This window comes from Ostrea edulis, chromosome 2, assembly GCF_947568905.1.
Source record: "Ostrea edulis chromosome 2, xbOstEdul1.1, whole genome shotgun sequence".
NCBI lineage: Eukaryota > Metazoa > Mollusca > Bivalvia > Ostreida > Ostreidae > Ostrea > Ostrea edulis.
Window position 1 is genome coordinate 77,652,891 of NC_079165.1, and position 21,319 is coordinate 77,674,209.

General features: G+C 36.1%; 2 protein-coding genes across 3 annotated transcripts in view; both read right to left on the reverse strand.

Annotated features, from left to right (window-relative positions):
* Positions 1–5,428, reverse strand: part of LOC125680067 (WD repeat-containing protein on Y chromosome-like) — a 33,191-nt gene extending 27,763 nt beyond the window's left edge. The window contains exon 1 of the mRNA XM_048919508.2: positions 4,946–5,428. Coding sequence (XP_048775465.2) covers positions 4,946–5,299 — 354 coding nt within the window. The 5' untranslated portion in view covers positions 5,300–5,428. The remainder of the gene's footprint in view (positions 1–4,945) is intronic.
* A 7,294-nt stretch (positions 5,429–12,722) lies between these two features.
* LOC125678843 (myophilin-like) lies at positions 12,723–20,770 on the reverse strand. 2 transcript variants are annotated; one of them, XM_048917563.2, is made up of 6 exons: positions 20,503–20,770; positions 17,982–18,037; positions 16,809–16,889; positions 16,410–16,483; positions 15,452–15,656; positions 12,723–13,988 (listed from the first exon to the last, which is right to left on the reverse strand). In XM_048917563.2, exons 2-6 carry the CDS (start codon positions 18,030–18,032, stop codon positions 13,806–13,808), a joined length of 594 nt encoding a protein of 197 aa, XP_048773520.1. In that variant the 5' UTR covers positions 18,033–18,037; positions 20,503–20,770; the 3' UTR covers positions 12,723–13,805. The 2 variants fall into 2 exon arrangements, with proteins under 2 accessions (XP_048773520.1, XP_048773521.1); XM_048917564.2 differs by lacking the exon at positions 20,503–20,770 and adding an exon at positions 19,270–19,388.
* Between the last annotated feature and the right edge of the window lie 549 nt (positions 20,771–21,319).

The following is a 21,319-nucleotide window of genomic DNA, read 5'->3' on the forward strand; positions in this document are numbered from 1 at the left end:
GGGCGAGGGCGGCAATTCCTTCTGTGGGAGATGCCCCTCATAAAGATGATACATCCTTTAAATTGATATACCTCTTTAGTGCATGACTAATTCCCTTATCAATCTGTAGCAAAGTCAGAGAAAATACATCCTCCTCCTTACCATCAACCACAAAATGAGGGTCACGATTAGCATGGCCTGAATAGGAAGCTGGAGTACATGATGGGTGCAGGCAGTTCCATTATAGTGAAACCATAACACAATCACCTCCCACCTTCATCATCACATGTGATTTAAACATCTAATAGCTCTCTTAATGTACACATGAACACTGTCCAATTATCAGGCATAATTTACCACCATTACTTTACCTGTTTTCGTAACTTATCCATTTCTCCTGGTCCAGTTCAACACGGGTTTTACAGGGTGAGCGCGTGTTGTATATAACAATTCCTACATCTTTCTCAAACTCAGAGCACCAACCTTCTTATCATAAGTGGTCATAAATACCACCAAAAATTGATCTTAAAATCACGAGAGAGTCCCTCCCCAAGATTAAATGCTCAGAAATTATTATCATCATCGAAGTGGAAGAGTTTTAATGGATTGTCAAGAGGCCTTGGCAACACGACACAATGTTGTGGCCATTGTAAATGCTGTAGTCATTTGCACCGTGTCATAAATTGCTTTTCCAATTTTTCTAATGAACTATATAATAGACTACCGAGAAGAATGCTAAGTTCAATAGGAACTATAGCCCACTTTTCTTCATTGATTTTGGAAACAACAGGAAGCGTTAATTTTGCCTTTTTGCAGTCGTTCCCTACATAGGAAATCAGGTGAGAAACTCAGTATGCAGAGGATGAGGTTTGCAGACTGATTAACGGAGCAGATTGGCAGTTATTTCCCTTTTTAAACTTTCATTTCAAAATTGAGAACATATTTTAAAAATAGAGATATGGTGTCAAATATTTATAAATGCGCTCACACTTGCTAATCTGTTGTTTTTTTATTCAAGTAAATTATGTTTAACGTCTTTTTGATAAAACTACAATCTAGTTACTAAAATAGCTGAACCAGGCGAGTCAAGTAATTGAAAGTGAAATGACTTTAATACATTTGCTGTCTTATTAAGTATACTTAAAACGATCTTATAAGTACTTTACATGATTCTAAGTGATTTTAACATGATTCTAAGTATACTTTATATGATTTAATGTGATTTTAATATGATTTTAAGTTTATATTTAGATTTGCTCTTCATATTTCAACAGAATTAATCCTCATATTTACAAAATTTCTCTTCACATTTTTATATTTTTTTACTTGACATCTACATGTAATAGATTTACTCATCATATTTTCATAGATTCACTCTTTACATTTAGTAGATTCACTTCTAGTATTCTATTAGATCTACTCCTCAAATTTAAACAGATCTATGTTATTCCTCACATTTAAACAAATCTACTCCTCATATTTAAACAGATTTACGCTTCAGATTTACTCCTTATATTTAAACAGATTTACTCCTCATATTCAAACAGATTTACTCCTTATATTTAAACAGATTTACTCCTCATATTCAAACAGATTCACTCCTCATATTTAAACAGATTTACTCCTCATATTTAAACAGATTTACTCATATTTAAACAGATTTACTCCTCATATTTAAACAGATTTATTCCTCATATTTAAACAGATTTGATTCAAACATATTTCACTTCTCACATTTAAACAGATTTACTCCTCATATTTAACGAGATTTAAACAGTCCTGTGTGGATCCGGGTTAGAATAGGTCCTCGGTACCCCTTGCTTGTCATAAGAGGCGACTAAATGGGGAGATCCTTCAGATGAGACCGCAAAAACCGAGGTCCCGTGTCACAGCAGGTGTGGCACGATAAAGATCCCTCCCTGCTCAATGGCTATAGGTGCCGAGCATAGGCCTAAATTTGCAGCCCTTCACCAGCAGTGGTGATGTCTCCATATGAATGAAATATTCTCGAGAGGGACGTTAAACAATATTCAATCAATCACATTTAAACACATTTACTCCTCATATCTAAACAGATTTATTCCTCACATTTAAAGAGATACTCCTCACATTTAAACAGATTTACTCTTCATATTTAAATAGATTTACTTCTGACATTAAAACAGATCTACTCACATTTAAATAGATACACTCCTCACATTTAAACAGATGTACTTCTTATATTTAAAGATTTATTCATATCTAAGCAGATTAATTTACTCCTCACATATGTCCCGTGGGGATCTGGGTTAGAATAGGTCCTCAGTACCCCTTGCTTGTTATAAGAAGCAATCAGATGGGGAAGTCCTTCAGATGAGACCACAAAAATTAAGGTCTCGTGTCACAGCAGGTGTGGCACGACAAAGATACCTCCCTGCTCAAAGGCTCTAAGCGCCGAGCATAGCCCAAACTTTCCCAGCTCTTCACTAACAATGGTGATGTCTATATGGGTGAAAAATTCTCAAATAAAAAACCAAACCAACTCCTCACACTTACTGCTCACATTTAGACAGACTTACTGCTCTGACATTTAAACCGACTTACTGCTCACATTTAAACAGACTTACTGCTCACATTTAAACAGACTTGCTGCTAACAATTTCCATTATTATAATAAAAATTACATCACAGGAAAACTTGGGGTTTTTTACCCATCCTCTTGTGATTCTATTTTCCTCTTCCGAATCCACCACCTCTACAACACTACTGTCCCTCCTCTGGGGGAAAACCATGGGCTTGACCAGCTCCTTGTAATTGACGCTTTTCCAGTCCATGTTGCAGCTGGACTTCACTGTCCGGGCTTTCTGAGACTCTTTATATACATAGAAGACCTCACTCTTACATAAGGAAACTTTAGAGTCGGGGAAATGATCTTTAGTACATCCCCTGGGAACTGGTTTCCATGATATAATTATTCAATTATTCATAATGATAAACAAACCCTAATACAATCATAGTGTGGCTACAAGCTGGGGATGAATAAATAATGGGGAGGTTCACACTTGAGTCGGACCGGAGTTGATCTTGCAGCAGGTCCATCGTGAAGGCTACATCTGTCAGCGTTACACTGATGGTTCTAGGTCCATCAGAAAGGGTTACACCTGTCCTCCATCAATGACCCAGAGATCCTCACTCCACAGGCAGGTAAGCTTTCATTAGTTTTGAGATTTGTAATGACTGATTACAGTATAGAAACATGTGACATTTATATGCTCTCTACATGTTAAATTCATCGATTCCAGCTATCAGTTAGGTATGGTACTTGTGAGGGAATGCCATAGTGGAAAAGTTAACCATGCCAGACACCCAGAAAATGACTAATCTTGTTTGGTATACTTAATTAATCTATTTCCAATACTCCAGCCATCTAGATGTTAATTAGCAAAAACACTTATTCTATATTGTCATATATATATATGCATATATATTGTTTTTATTTTCATTATACATTTTATTTCAATTTATCTTATTTTATTTCATTTATTTATTTTTTACTACCCATATCAATGAGATATATAAGAAGCGTAGGGACGCCGTTAACCAGGGCTCTTATGAAATATATCAATAAAGAATTTACAATCACCTATATTTTGTCGGTAGTAAACTTTGAATGTTTCATTTTTATTATTCCTGATAGAAATTGTGACAAGGACAAAGAGATTTCAACTTAAAATAATAATTAAAAAAAGAAAACCAGTCTTTATTACAAAATGTGACTAACTATGGAATGAATGTCTTAACCTTATTTGCATAATAGGGATATAAAGACATTGAATTGCATAGATCAATTTCTGCACAATCAGCTAAATAAATATAATTAATTTTGCTGAATACAGGTATATGCTTGAACTGTTTTCATATTCCCATATATATCAACAAACTAGCTGGTATTTATTCCTGAGGTATAAGCTGTTAATTCTCTATTGTGCAAACAGAATTTTCACAAATCTGCATTACATCATGAAAATTGTTCTTAAAATCTTTTGTTAGATAATTTAAATGCATATAAATATTCAAAAGTACTTTTCACCCTATAAAAATATATGGCTTATGAGTAACAAATATTATAATTTCAATCTGAATGAATTTCATGAATGTACATCATATATTAAATACATTTGTACATGTATGTATATATACATAGTAATATATACACATTGAGATCTACACATTATTGATAAGAAGTAGTGCATGATCTAATCTGGTATTAGTAAGATTTTAATTGTAATCAATGTATGAAAAGTGTAGTTATTCATTGATATGATTTTAATCACATTTCTTACAATTTTGTCTGCATCTAACATGGATATATAATATCCATGTACAATATCATTTGCAATTAGTTTGATTTTTTCCCATAATTAATTAACTGCACATATCACACACACACACACCTGTCATTTCAACATTTTGATGTAATGTTGTTTCTCATCCTATACAATGTCTTTTACACAAATTTTAATTTTAACACGTTTATATATTGTAAATTGTGCACGTTTCAAGTCATTTGATCCACATGTGTTTGATATTGTGTACAGTAGGTTTAATTCATAATGCATGACATCGTGTAAGTGTATATATGTAAGTTGTTAAAAATACTCGATCCGCTGTAGGGAATATTTGGGCTCTTTATACAGGCCCCTAACTTCCACCGGAAGTTTGCAGTTGCTACAACAATCGCCATTTTTTACTAATGACCTACATTTTCGTACAGCACATGGAACAAGGTGCTACTTAAATACTTCATGAAGGAAACACATTATCAATATTGTTATTCTTAATTTCTCATTCACTTGAAAGCAATGCTAGTTCTGTGTGCAGCAATGCCACCGTGTCACCGGGAATCCTCGCATGTTGACATGGTCATTTCAAAACACAAATATTGCGACACCCTAAACAATCATAACACGTAACAAATTCAAATTACCTTGTTTTTCAGCTGCTGTGACACCGATCCTTGAATATTTCCTGGTCTTTTGATGGATTGTAATTCCAGGATCCCATCCACGGCCCCAAGAGTCAAACGGCGGGGCTGTTTTGCCGCCTCGATAAAGGAGTTGTCTTCTTTTGGCGGTTCCCATTGTTTTCGGGACCCTCCTGCTTGGGTGGTAGGTCTTTGGGGTTTGTCTGAGAGCAGTCCGGACGTGGCTGCTGTGGCCGGTCTCTGGGCATTGTCCAGTACACTTATAGAATAACAGTGAAGATTTGCAGACGCAGAACTGGGACGGATGAGTTTTTTACGAGCCTTGTTTGAGCCCGTCACCGGCCGGCTCGGAGGCATTGTGAGGTGTGTGTTGTACAAGTATCCCTCAAACAAACTCTCAGTCAGACTGTCCTCGCTCTCGTTGATCAACAGACTTCCATCAAACAACGGCGTCCATGGATTTACACTGCACTTCCGTTGACCTGCTTCCGTTGACCCTCTAAACACGTGATTAATTAGTACTTACAGGTGCGAAATTTAAATGACATTTTCATGTGAATACGACGAATAGGTCTTGACGAAGTAAGACATTTACTGACTGTTTCCAAATCAGTCCTTTAATTTAAATTTTCCTAAATGTATCATTTTCTTCTTTAAAAAAAAAAATCACGAATGATTCGATCGCATGTACATAAAATGACCAACGTTTAGACAAATTTCATTCCGGGCTCAATTTCATTAGATCTAATCATTACTATAACATTATTCAAACTTATTTCTGGATCGTAATTATAAGGCCACCTGCTTTTATCGAGAAAACAACCCAGAGCGCCAAGTGACAAAACTGTCAAAGCTAATCTAAATGGCGGTGTCTCAATTTTTATCTTTTGGCTTTCTTTCCTTAGACCCTGTCGGTTTCGACTCTGAATTTGAAAAAAAAGATCTATTCTATGTAATTAAGAGATTGGCATTATAATGCATTATAATCCTTTATTCTTGTTTTATCATCAGAAGACCCAGTATACCTGTGTTTGACCAGTGTTTGGTCTGGTATTGAGTCATCAGGTGTGTGCATGAATGAGGTTGTATGCAGATCTACTTTCCTGTTTTGGCTTTTAAATTCAGACTTTGATGATAAAAATCGTTCTACTGATCATCATAGCTTGTATCAATGTCAATTAGTAACAGTTGTCACAGAAAGAGGGGGAGGGGGCGTAAATGGCGGTGGTCTGAAAATGGGATTTCGTTTTATCCTTTATTTCGTTAGATTTATGCAATTAAACCAAAGTTTAATCATGATCAGTTAAGGAGTTCCCGTGTATTTCGAAGCGTACTTGTTTTAACAAACTACCTTTTCCCCCATATTGATGCCTCAAAAAGATTGATGTTCACCATGACTGCCGTGATATTTGGGTTCGGAAAGCCAATTGATGACATTTTCTTGACCCTGTATTTTAAGTTTTATGTAAGACTGGCATCAGTGGCGTAGCTTCCATTGAGGCAACCGAGGCAGCTGCCTCGGTAAAAAAAAAAAACCCCACCTTTTACGTTGTTAAAATGTCGATAGCTTCTGGGGGGCACAGCCCCCCAGACCCCCTGCCTCGGTAATATTCGAACCCAAACTACGCCTATGGGTATGTTTCCCAATCTCTTCTACGAGGTACATTTATATCATGTATATTGTAAAACAATATCATAATCAGTCAATAAATATATTAATAATTAATAATCTGAAAACCCTACCTCCTGGATCTAGTAACATCCATCTTTTGAAACACGTATCAATAGACAGATTCTTGATGCATTAATCTCACAGAATGGAATGGGAACAAACGCCTAATTTTATGTTATTTGTAAAATAAATTGTGTACGTGTCTAGACTCCCGCCATTGTGATATCACAAGAGCTCGTCTTGCAATTATGACGTCATAATGTACTGGTCATCACCGCCCACGCAAATTATTACCGATCTCCACTATGAAACGTCATTGTCAATCGCCAACCAGTTTTGAACAGCTAGTGTACGTTGAATGCTAGAACGTGTCAAAATCAATTAATTTGAAATATAATCATCATTTTCAGCTGTGGTGTATGACATAGTGCAGTATTTTTATTACGTGTCGATCCTTCGAGATTTTTTCACGCCGTCACCAGAGTTCTGTGGATGAAGTGCTATGTATGGCGTTCAGGTCGTAGCAGTGAGGCCATTGCCTGCTGCAACACGAAACTTTGGCTTATAAAGCGTTTTGTGAATGAATAGTCAATATCTATTTTTAAGGGTACAATCGGGGTTCGGCCCCAGAAACACTTGAATTGTAATATACATGTACTCACAAGTAGACACAACAAACACATCGCATTTATAAGTGCAAAAAATAGAAGGGGTTACAACATGTGTACAGTAGCCAGTGGCGGATCCAGGAATTTCATAACGGGGGGGGGGGGCGCAGTAGAAGGCTGGGGTTGCCTTGAAGCTTTGCACTGATGGGGGTGCAGGGGGCAAAGCCCCCAGAAGCTAACGAAATTGTGCCAATAAGAGATCGAGTAGGTTCTTTTTCATTTAGATAATGAACATATAACGTCTACATACGTATATTTTGCTCTTTTGTGGACGTTTGTAATTTTTTTGGTAATGAATAAAACATATAATTGTAGGCTTTAAATTCAAACAGGGGGGGGGGGGGGGGGGGGGGGGCGCACCGGCGCTGGATCCGCCTTTGGTAGCTCTGACTTTAATGACATATGCACTTTTGTCTCAATCGCTCCGACTCGTGTTAACCTATGTACATAATGGGGATCTTTCTGTGTCCGTTAGATACAATTCTACAACGGTTATTGTAAAGATCAAAGGAATGCCGCGGTCATTATTCTACGATATACCTTCATACGTACTAAATTAACTGATAATGAGAAAATTGATACACATCTCTATGGAGCGCCAAATTAACATAAGCTCAAATAATTGAAGATATCTTCAATTATTTGAAAACATCATCAATTCAATTATTGCTCTCTTTAATTGAATTAATGCGCGCATTAAATCAATTATTGCTCTCATCAAATGAATTAATGCGCGCTTTGAACAATTCAATTATTGCTCTCATCTTTGATGAGAGCATCAATTTAATAGAAATATTGCTCGCAATAATTAATTTAGAGCTCGGTATAAATAATTTGATGGTCTCTTTAATTCAATTGAAGATATCTTTAAATCATTTACAATGCTTTTGTATAAGGAATTAATGCGAGCATCAATTCTTTTAAAGAGAGCAACAATTCAATTAAAGATATCATTAATTCAATTGTGGATATGTTGAATTGAAGATATCTTTAATTATATAGTTGCTCTCTCTAAAAGAATTATTGCTCTCTTCAAATGAATTAAAGATATCATTAATTCAATTAAAGAGAGCAATAATTGAATTAATGCGCGCACAATCTGATTAAAATCAGCTCCTCGATCCGCTCCTTTATTTCTTTTGATTTGTCGCTACTCGAGTAGCGACAAATCAAATGAAATAAAGGAGCGGATCGAGGAGCGGATTTTAATCAGATTTAATGCGCGCATTAAATCAAGTATTGCTCTCATCAAATGAATTAATGCGCACATCAATTCAATTATTGCTCTCATCAATTGATTTAATGCGCGCATTATATCAATTATTGCTCTCTTCAATTGAATTGTACATAGCGTGCATCAATTCAATTGTTGATATCATTAATTCATTTGAAGAGATCATTAATTCAATTAAAGCGCGCATCAAATCAGCTGAAGAATTAATTCTCTCATCAATTCAATTAATGCGCGCAATAATTCAGAATTGAAGATATCATTAATTATTTGAAGAGATCTTTGATTCAATTGTTGCGTGCATCAAATGAATTGATGATATCTTCAAATAATTGAAGATATCTTCAATTATTTGAGTTTGTTAATTTGGCGCTCCATATATCTCGCTTGCACTTCGAGTTTTTCTAATGCAACAATAAAGTCGATGACTGATAATTCAATTTTATAATCATAAAAATCAGTCAATATATGTTGTAAAACAAATCCATAAATGACTGAAGAGTATATAAACCATTCGTCTGCATTCCGAGAGCTGTATATCCATGTAAACACGGCGATGCACGGACAAGTTTTCCGTCAACTGTGTATCCAAAACAATTGATATATGGATTAACATTAAACTAAATACATGAATTTTTTTTTTTCAAAATAGATTTAGAATACCCCTAGTCCCCTACCATCTCACCTTTTTCGCCAGCAAAAATCAATGTTGGCCGTTTCGGAAAACTGCCATGACGTCACCGTGACTTAATTCGTAGCTATATAAGAAAGCGATCGGCTGTATATTTCTGAGCCGTAGTAAAATAGAAATAAAGTTCTTGTTTTTATGTATGTTTCAGGATAACCTCCTTGGTCTCGAAATGTTGTTTGAAATCACAGGGGCTAAGCCCGTTTTGGGCCTGAACTATATAGAAAGGGGTCTAACTCTGACACAGATAAAAAAAACTAACCACTCGCTTCAAATGCCTAAAAAATCTTAAACTAGGTAAGCTATGCGTAATTTGTCGTTTTCCTTGCATAGATTAATGTTTTAACTACTTGCATGCCAAATTTCAAGTCACTGGTTTTTAAAATAACAAAAACGGGCTTAGCCCCTGTGTTTGAAATGTAAAAGCCTCGGCTAACGCCCCAGCTTTTATATTGTCGTCAAGGTCAAGGGGTGCATTGGCTGTCCCGTTTACAGTAACGAAATGGTCAACTATATGATATTTCAGTTAAATCTAGTTTAATTATATTTAAATTTTAATAGATACATATAAATATAAACAATGAAATGTCACTCTTTGTTGTTTTATAGGGTGATAAAGGTAGCTAGCATTGCAGGGGAAAAAATCATAATTGTATGACGCCAAATAGTAAAGGGTGAAAATTAGCCAAATTGTGTTCGTTTGTTCTTGGCAGAATGAGGGAGGCATAACTATCATTATTACTAACAGTGAAGACGCTTGAGCAGATTTTTGAAAAGAAAATTTTAACCTCATTATTCCCACGAAAACTTTTGAACCCATGTTAAAACCCAACCTAAGACAAAAGCGGTTATGACTTAACCCAACTTGAAACGCAACTTGTATTCCCTTATGTTCATGTATCATGTAAAATTTTACCTTTTTTCCATATGTAAAGAAAATTCTAATTTCCCAACCATGTAAAACTTGGAATCAGTATATTCACGACTTATCATAGCATAGCTGTTCAAACAAAAAAAAGATTTCTAAAGACTTTTTATTATACATATATTACCATGTAAACTTTGAACCCCTGTTGTGGCCTCATCCAACCTCCGGGAGTCACAAATGGAACAAACCTGACTCCATTACTTGAGGATATTTGCATTTATGACTTATCATGACCCTGTTGTTCTTGAGAAAAATATTTGATAATATATTGTGATCCCGCCCTATCCACTGTAATAATGATTTAAACAAACTTGAATATGTACTACATCGGGATGCTTGCACATGCAGGGGCGTAGCCAGGGTACTTTTGATGTCGACACCCTATTAGGCAGTGGGGGTGGGGGGGGGGGGGGCTTAAGGCCCCAATGAGTCCCGGGCAAAGCCCTGGTGGGGGCCCAGGGGCGAAGCTGGTAAATTTTAGGCGATTTCGATGTGTATATTCGACCCTCCTGAACACATTTTTCGTACACTTTATAAAATTTGTTACGCAGCCATATTCGAGGTCTGTTCTGTTTTTGTACGGAATGCGGAGAAACACTTGTAAACTCTCAAAAATGAGAAAGATAGAGTGTTAACTGGTTTTGACAGACCAAGTAATTGACTGATTGTAGGAGAAGACAAATATAATTGTCATATATATTGCCCTTCACTACCTTTTGATATTTTAACCCCAACCCCCCCCCCTCTCTCTCTCTCTTTGTTCTTGTTACAAAAACGATTGTACGCCTGGCTACGCGCCTGATATGAATATGATTTATTAAGGCCTTGTTGTAATCCGCTATTGTGGCCCCTACCACCCGAATCAATTATTTGAACGAACAATTTCGAATTCGAATCTGCATTCTTAAAGAAAGATTTCACATAGGTTTTGTCTTTTCTGGTCCAGTGGTTCCTGAGAACATATTTTAAAGACGAACCATCATTTCGCTATTTCTTGATCATCTCCTCTTTAAAAAAGGATGTGACCCTTCAACATGGACTAATGGCAAGTTCGGTTGAAATTGACCCAATGGTTCTGGAGATGTAAATTATGTGTAAACTTTGAAGACGGACGAAGGACGATAGGTGATCAGGAAAATCTCACTTGAGCTTTCAGCTCAGGTGAGCTAATAAGTGGACCAAGATAAAGTAAGAGACCGCCATACACAGGCTCGTGATGAATACCAGTGACTGACCTTCACAAAGGATAAAGGCCTGACACCTTAACCATCATTGTCAAGTTTTTAATGTCTCACAGCATCATTAAATAGTCACATTTGTACCAGACAGGGTTACACCCATGTCGGGTTCGGCCACAACATTCAAGATTACGAAAACGAAACTTTAGAGTTGAAATAAGTTTATTTGAATTAAAGTTCCTGTGATGTCATCAGATTTTGCAAAATCAATGATTTGTTTAGATTTATGCATGATATGAACATAAATTTTGTTAGAGTCTTTTCCGATAGTTATTGTACAAAATCTAGTTAAAAATAAACTATTTCAAAAGTCTAAGTTATAGATGAATAATCCATGATACTTTTTAAAATATTGAATCCAATGGCAATAACTCGGGTTTTTTTTTATTGATTTCTTTGTCAAGTCTATTATGTGATAGATTTCCTTTATTTTTATAGACATTTTGTATATTTTTGTGAAGATAGTTTCATAAAATTGTTATGAATGCAATTATATCGTCATAACCAGTTTGTATGAAATTTTGATAAGGCTGTTTAAGGAAAATTGCATGCAATTTTCTGACGGTGCCATATATGATTCTGTTTAAGTACGTCTCTCGCATTTTAAAAAGTGTGATGACCTATATATTTTAATTGATAATTTGTTAGTTTTAACTCTAATAAATGGAAATAAATACACTTTTAAAATTTGTATCAGATAAAACTACGAGTATGGATTTACCTTAATGGTGGGAATATCTCGTGCTATATTTAACCGCTCCATATCCCGACACTGAGAGGCCGGAACGCACCCGTCATCGAGTCAATATTATACAATTTGCTTGATATCAGTTACGAAAATTAATTTAGACACTCGCCCGTTCATCCCCCCAGTGGATTTCCCCAAACATTTTACAACGAGATTACAATTTGGGACGTTTTAGTATACTAAAGGAGGTATACTGCCTAACCTACTACGGGGACATAATCGCTTCCTGTAGATTCCTCTGCATCTATATTTCATGAAAAGATGTTTTAAAATACTTTTAGTGTACGATATAGCAGTGGTCATTTTGAATATACGAGAGTAGTGTAAAGCAACAACAGAAAATGAACGATAATATGTCTAAAGTTAGAAATCACCTACATTAATTTGGCAAGGAAAATACAAAAGAGATTCCCTGGCTTAGTGCATTTAGACTAATGTTTCAGTACTGAAGAGTTTTCAGGTGTTGATCGAGTACCTATACAATCTCTTCAATCGTCTAAAATCGTTACTGTTAGGGTGGAACTATGTTGACGCCTTTGACAATTCTTCGTCCCATGACTTTGTACGACTGTGAAGCTGTCACTTTAGACACAAAGAGGAACGCCCATTAGGGTAAAAAGTCATTTTGATTTTATTAGGCTGATACAAGACGTACATATCAAACAACAATATACTTTAAACAGAGACAGTAATGGTTACATACTACTTAAATGTATATAGGCATCTGCAACTTGGTTTACATTGTGAAATTAATACATTGTACAGAGGCGGACCCCCTTTCGTAGGATAATTTTTACCCAGAAAATGGTTAATTTGTGTCATCTTTATGGTGCAATTCCCTTTCCGTATCATCTAGTGGTATTGCTGTTTTAATGTAAAGCGCTTAGAGTAATTTGTTTTATTATATAATGCGCTATATAAATACTGTAAATAATAATAATCTAAGGTAACAACACACACCCCTGAAAATATTTTGGATCCGCCCCTGTTGTGTATTTCAAATTTGCTTGGACTAGTGGTCATGGACTTCATAAAGCATCTACAATATTTTTCTTAATCATGAAAATCAGAAAGAATATTATTCTACATAGCTTTCCGTGGATCAACACATCAACAGCTTCAAATGGAATGTATGAAAGTACAAAACTTAACTTAGTATACATGTATTCAACAAAAGCATAGCCCCCTTAAAACTTAAACACATTTTCCACACTGGCTTTCTGATAACAAATATTTCTTACAAAAACTGAATTAACAATCATCTTAATAATTCCATTGCTTGCGTAATCCAACAAACATACACACAAAAAACTATGACTAATCAGACCTGAATAAAACATACACAAAATATTGGAGTACAAAATTTCGTATCATTAATACACAAACCGGTTACATCATTTAAATGCTATAGTTTTTTCCCCTGAAAACATACCGGCACACATACAAGCATGACACAATGACATAAATCTACTACCTGGATTTTGTAGAATATTCACCTAGACTTGCTGTCATATTTCTTTTTCCGCTTTGCAAACAATATCATCAATGTTTAAATATCAGAGAAAACTGTTCCATTGGATAATACTGAACACGTGGTACACTTTGATTATCTGACAGCAGATGGCACTAGCAATGGCGGGTAGAATGCCGAGGTGGATGTGATATCTTACTCTCAACGATGATGGCGCCGTCAGTCCAGGATAGAGCGTGTTTTACCAAAGTTCATCCCACTTTGAGAGGCCCCCCGATTTGACCCTGCTTGTAGACCTATCACTGTCTGTCCCGCCTTCATTGTATCCTCATCAAAATTCCTAGGGTTGTAGTCGGCCTCTTTGGGACCTAACGCAGGACCCTGAAAACCGTTCTTCTGGGTCTGCAAATGCAAAAATAATTAAGATCAGCCAAGTCAAAACTATATCTTTAATTTGTAATATAAAATGCGTTCTGCTTTAAGATACATATATATTTTCAATGACATTCTAATCAGAACATTCCAAGGTCTTCATTAGCGAACGTTTGTCATTTCATAGTCTTGTCCCATGATCCCCTGTTCTACGATTCGTAGCCATTTCATAGACCGTATTCGTGGAAAAACGCTTGACGACGTCGTACGTTATCGAACATCACAGAAATGAAATATGCGCGTATGAGCATGCGCAATATGATTGATTTACCTTCTCGACTAGACTCAGGGTGAGTATATTATACACACGTGTCTAACAGTTACATATGTACGAACATCAGGGGCGGATCCAGGAATTGCGGTTAGGAGGGGCGTCACTTTGTGAGGCAGTGGGTCCAGGGCGAAGCCCTCATGGGGATCCAGGGGGCGAAGCCCCCGGAAGCTCCTGGATTGTACAGATTTATGGGGCTTGAAATATTTTTCCTATTTAGTCATTTGTACTATTTACTATCATTTTTTAAAGGTGAAATTAATAAAATGACCCAAATTTTAAGTTTTTTTTGGGGGGAAAATTAAGTTCTCCCAATAAAGTAATTCAAGAAATCAAAAGATTTTGTAATCTATTTCTCCGGGAGTGGAAGAAATTATTGCTTCTTTTATCGTTTAGTACATTTTCCGAAACAAGATACCGCGATTTACCTTAAATTTGAAAATTTTAGGGTGGGGGGTGCTAAATCCCCCAATGAACATGCACAGCTACAATCGACAAGAATAGCGTATAGCCTACTATTCTTTAAGTTGGATCATACTATTAGTATGTTTATTGTCTTAAATTGGTTTTACTAAAATCTGTCTGTCTGCATTTCGTGTTACCGTTGCTCGCTTTATATATGCTTACAGCATGAAAAGATTGGAATTTTCATGTGCAGCGACTGTCAGCAAGCGTTATTTAAGAAGTGAATATTGCACTTCCTGAAGTATACCGGCTTGAAGCATTGCAGTTCATACCCTGATGTATTTTCAAAAATGAAATTTATATTTTGTATCATTTTTGTCGGAACTCCCAGCCGTTAAAGTAGACATACTGTATTTATATGTATTCAGACATGCATTGCTCACACGCACCCATGAGGAAATGGCTCTTGAAGGCCCATTGGAAATGTAAATAATACGGAATGAACATGTTAATTTCAATCACGGCGCTGTTGAAAGCAATATCTGAGCTAAATGTCTCGTCCGAGAAATACTGACACTAACCTCGGACAGTCAGCATAAAGCGATAAACGTTTACAAAATAAAGAACAGAATTTGACTAAGCGCATGCGAGGCGGTCAAGTCGCTATAGGAATAGCAACAATGTATAGAAAGGGGAAAATCGAACTGTAATGAAAGTTTCAAGCTGTTCAAAATACTTTTTCATTCTGGTTCCTTACCAATCGCCCCAATGCAAAAATTCCGTTAACAACTTGCGTCATATTTTGCCGTTCATATAGGTCCACTACTTGGAAGAGATCGATCTCTCTGCAGCCATAGTCCTGGGCAGCTTTCAGGAAACTCTCAATATTTTCCATCATTTTAAAGGCCATAGTGTTTTCATTAATTTTCCTTATGGTACCTGGTTTTATGGCATTCATTAATCTGAAATAAATGGGCGATAAAAAATTCTTTAAATTCCATGTAATGCTAAATTATATTGGATGTTTTAAAAATTAAAACAATCATCTCTATGCAATATTCCACAGAACATATCTCTCGGGAATCCTGGGCCCCAGAGAGCTACAGGTCTGCAGTCACATTCCCATCTCCCCCTAAAACAATTAAATATCTTTTAATCCGGAGTGCCGATCCCAAATCTTTTCTATATACATTTTTACCGGTCACAATCATTTCTTTAGGCCATCATTAAAAATATTTTTGTTTGATGTACTCCGACCCACATTTTTCAAGGTGGGTCGGTAGGTAGGTGTTTTTGTTTGTTTGTTTTTTAATGTCATGAAATTTTTTAATATTTAGTTTTAAAGTAAGGAGAATTTTCTATTTTTCAAGGGAACCAAAAAAAAAAAAAAAAGAAATTTAAAATTGCTGCAAAAAAATGATCGGGTAGGAGCAAATTTGACGGGTCGGTCGGAGTACATCAAACAAATCAATTTTTATTTTGGGCCTTATAAAGAACTTGAAATTACTGATAAAGTCTATACGACCTACTTAAACTATACACACAAAGATCTACTAGGAGTGTCAAGAAACAAAACAAAAACAAAAAAACAAAAAACAAAAACAAAAAACAACCCTGATCCTAAAAACTGGAACACTTCCCTATCTCTTTTTTCCAAACAAACACGGAAATATACTATCTTTTGCCTATAAATAGAATTCATTTAGTAAACTTACCTGCACAGAATAACACCATTCTTAAGGGCCCCCTGGAAATCTCGCTCTCCCAACGGCGTGTTTTGATCCGCTCCCTTAATATATAAAATGACAGAAAATTGTGAACGAACTATAAATAATAAAAGAGAAAGAGAGAGAAGGTAGGATTCATTAAATTTTAAGTTCAGTTGACAGGAGGACTCCTGAGAGTACGCATCGCAACTTCTCGGGTCTTTCCGGACAGCGGAAATTCAAATTACATGCACGGCACTAGCACGGAGTACATGCTTTGGTATTCATTTTATCTGAGTGGAGTTGAGTTGCGGGCCCACAGTTAGACACAAAGTATATATATTATAGTGAATTACAAGCACAATGATTATGGCAATTTCTTTCCTATGTCAGTCTACATATACTTACCGGTACCAACTCCATATCCAGTACTGCTTCAATCCACAGGCGGGCACCTTGCTCCAATTTCTCGTCGTATTTTCCCTTAATCTACGACAAAATTGGTAAAACAGTCATCCATTTAAAACTGCATTTTACGAAAAATGATAGGTTACTTCCCTTGACAGGGTGAAAAACGCGTTTATGTCAGTATTGTATGATTATCTTGTTTGTGTGCTTATGTTTATAAAGTTTATGGTTTCATTTTACACTAGACAGACATGATATTATACTAATTTTGATTAATTAGGCAGTGTACTGTGTTTTATATCAGAATATCAAGGAGATATGTGGAATTTTTACCATTCAGCATCAACAAGAGACAGACTAATAATGAGCTACATCATGCAACAAATATTAAAGTCTAAATAGAAATTGAGAGTAGACTTGAAAGCAACAAACGGTTTTTGTCCGAAAAACTTATTTCCTAGGGTCTACTGACTCATAGGTCAAAATTGTGGGTCAGAAAGAATATTAACAATTTGGACACAGTTACAGACTAATATTCATAAATAATTTCTTTTGTTCTGACAAGGATTCATATCTCCAAAGATTTTATGAAGATCGATGCTAATGATATTGATTATATATGAAGTATATGGAGACAATCTAAGAAATATGCTTCAAACCATTACTTTATTAATCCTGAAACACGTTTGCTACGACCCACATTTGCTACGACCCAGTTTAAAGGGGCAACCCTGTATCAAATAATTCACTGGTGCTTGGGTTAAGCCCCACCCCCGGGTAGCCTACAAGAGTTGATTTAATGTTGAAAATCTCTCTAATGCATGTCAACTAAGTCTTACATATCCTCAAAATTCCAAAATAACTTAATTCCTTTCAAAAAATACCCTCACTGGATATTATAACAGAAAAGGTATTTTGTTGACAAGCATTATAGAGATTTTCAACAAAAAATAATTAAATCAACTCATGTAATTAGTTATTCTGGGGGATGAACCCACGAACCTGTGATTATGGGGGCACCTTCACTAACTAAGGCCTGGGGGTGACGCTCCACGGCGTGGAAAGAAACACCGCGCGGCGTCACCCTTGGTTGGCGAAAAGTGTCATTGGGAACTATACTGATTTTGTGCATGGGAGAAATTTTATGCTAGGACACCACCCGTCATTTCTCACCTTCCTCTGCACTTCACCCGTCAATCCATAGGCATGGGGCCTATGTGCCATGTCGTCTGCAAAATAAAACAAAAAATAATTATATAAGTTAGATTTATTGATAAGAAACGAATTTGAAATATATGCACTAGTATGTGAAGAAAACATTACCAACAAATTATCTTTCATGTTATTCAATCTAATTAAAATCAGATCTTTGATCCGCTCCTGTAATATCATGATCACTTACGAGCGGATCAAAGATCTGATTTCAAATTGTCATTTTATTGTACTTTCTATTTGAAACTGACAAACACAAAATGAATAATTTTGTTCATGCTATTTGTGTGGGGTTTTGAGTTTCACACAGAAAAACGGTCAGTACCTGTTGAGGAAACCAATTGGGGCATGAAGAACATAGATCTTGTTTAGCAATTACGTTGACAGGAGGTATATAGACTTGAATGAGTTTCACCGTCATTTGAATAGCGAAGAACATAAGGTGGCAATGAAAGCTGGTAACTGGATAGACTTTCACAGATGTAGTGCATTACATGTCTGATCTCTCTCTCTCTCTCTCTCTCTCTCTCTCTCTCTCTCTCTCTCTATATATATATATATATATATATATAAATATATATAAACAGAAAATCACTCATCGTTTGCTTCGATCATTAATTCTGTTAAGTTTATGAATTAAATTATAAGAACGCATATGTAAAAGCTGGGAGCCGCTTTTCGATTTACCACAAAACAGGATCAATTACAAGGTGCTAAAACCAATCGAAGCAGAATGATTCATTATCAAAACACATTAACAAGCATGGCAGAAATGGCATGAAGACATATCAGTTGCATAATAATTCTGTATTTATCAATGCAATCTTTTAAAAGTCTAATCTCGATTTAAAAGTCCTTGTATACCCCAGACTCTCCTATCGCCATGAAAGGCCTGTTTATACAGACCATCTCTAAACTATTCTTTGCTTTAATCTAGAAACATAACACTTAATATGCTTTACACTGTCCAATCAGAAAAGACTCATCTTAAGAAGGCTGGGACACTTGTTTAAATATTTTGTGGAGTTATCTCTGCACAAGTACTATGTCATAAAGTACTTAGACTGAAAGCCATGGCGTGATGTTTTACAAAGTACCCACGCAAGATAACAGAAATAGTACATAAGTCAACCATAAACTACAAGAAATTTACACGAGTCTACTCAAATCCATCGTGCGCAGTTAGATAAGTTCCATTACCAGTGCGAGTTAGTACTTAAACTCGAGTTTTATATTAAATATATATTACCAACGAGCACATGTTATGTGAACTATTTCTCCCACTTGCAGGACTTCCGGATTTTGTGAAAACGTCTTTCCTTCAGATGTCAACTCTGCATGTAAACATGCAATAGACAGATCATGTACAAGGGAAAAGTTCAAAGATTGTAAAATTAAAAACAACCAATCATAATCGCCCCAGGTGTTTCATAACATGATTGAAACCAAAAGAAGAACAAAATTGATAAATAATTCTCTTACAACTGGAACATACACGTACAGTTACTGGAAGTGAAGTTGGTCTCTGCGGACTATAAATACAATTCATTTAATATACACAGTCCATTGAGTCCAACTGAACATTTCCTGTTGTCTAGTTAATATTACTGAACATTTTAGGGGAGGGACTTGTATTAAAGTTCTTAGAACTTGTTCCCAATCCTTTTTATTTCTTCAATAAAATATGTTCAAAACAAAACTACTGAAAGCACTGGGTAAAAATCTGTATATTGTTTTCGCTTCCTTACATAGAAAAGTTGACCTAAACTGTTTTTAAAACAGTTGTATTTGCTGCATGTTAAAGTACCATAAAGCAGGATTCGAGGGGTGTGACGGGTCAACCTATATATCATTAGGATTTTTATGGCACAAATACCAACAAAGGTTTAAGAGGACTTTAAACAATTCGATCCTAGCCTTCGTTTTGTTAGTGAGTGGTTAATCTGTTTATGATGGTCGTTTTGCCAGTTCTTCCTGTTGTTAAAAATGACCCCCCAGACATATCTGTACATCAGAAACATGTACACTTTCTACAAAAACAAAAAACATCAGTATTACGTTAAAAGTTCTGTCGCATGAAAAAAAAAAAAATCCCCAACAAAATGAAAGAGGATTCTGAAGAGCGCCTTCAGTGTTAATCATATTAATTACAGTAAGAACAAGTAATCAATGCGGCGTGGGTTCTCAACAGGAAGGACTACAGAGAAGCTAAGTACTGAAAGAATGCAGTGCGGTGGCGTGACGGGCATTCCTCGCATTCGCAGGTAACCGACCATGGCACATGGCGTGAAATCGTCCCCGCTAGACCCGTTCCCAACATGCAGCGTGTTCACACGAACGCTGTTAATCATGCTATATAAATAATTTTTGACTTTTTGTGCAAGAAAAGTTTTTAAAAACACATTATATAGTCTCGATCTAAAATTAACCCCCCTGTGCTGCCTTGAATACGCCGGTATGTTGCAAGGCAGGGGTGACCTACCTGTTTTACACCTGTCCCAGGTACTGCAGGTAATCCACAGAATTGTTCTGAGTGTGTAACGATCCCTCGATAATGTTCAACAAATTAGGACGCGTCTATAGTACTCTAGTACTGCAAAAGTTATGTCAACTGGTCAATGAACTACTGTCAATGCGAAGTGCCTAATCACAGAGTAACATTTCCTTATTTGGAAACTAGGTGGCGCTTAGGAAATAAATTATGGTGGCCCATAGGGGCCTAGTTCTAGACTCGGGACAGCAGGTCTGTTGGCACACATTGGTATAGAGTGACGTAATTACCTGATGATAGAAGGGACATGCAGTCAATATCACGAGAGACATATATAACATGTTATATCTCTCTGGATCTTTCAAAAACAAAACGTTGGGACATTTTAAAACTTTCGTCGACATCGTGAAAAAATAAGTACGACTTCAATTCAAATCAAATGGGGTTATTTCAAAACAGATATATACATGTATGCAATAATTACTGCGAATCATTATATAAGCAGTCGAGACTTCAGGAGAGGATCGCGACTTGTACCAAGTTAGAGAACGGACGTCCTAAATTACAGAACTCTCTTTGTAAGGAGCGGACGTCCTAAGTTACAGAACTCTCTTTGTAAGGAGCGGATGTCCTAAGTTACAGAACTCTCTTTGTAAGGAGCGCATGTCCTAAGTTACAGAACTCTCTTTGTAAGGAGCGGATGTCCTAAGTTACAGAACTCTCTTTGTAAGGAGCGGACGTCCTAAGTTACAGAACTCTCTTTGTAAAGAGCGGACGTCATAAGTTACAGAACTCTCTTTATGGGGAG

Coding starts and splice junctions, on each gene's coding strand:
- LOC125678843 (XM_048917563.2), bottom strand. CDS start 18,032: ATGGCACATAGGCCCCATGCCTATGGATTGACGGGTGAAGTGCAGAGG. Junction 15,657..16,409: donor AATGGTGTTATTCTGTGCAG/GTAAGTTTACTA, acceptor CATTTATTTCAG/ATTAATGAATGCCATAAAAC. Junction 13,989..15,451: donor TTTTTGCATTGGGGCGATTG/GTAAGGAACCAG, acceptor TTGCATTTGCAG/ACCCAGAAGAACGGTTTTCA.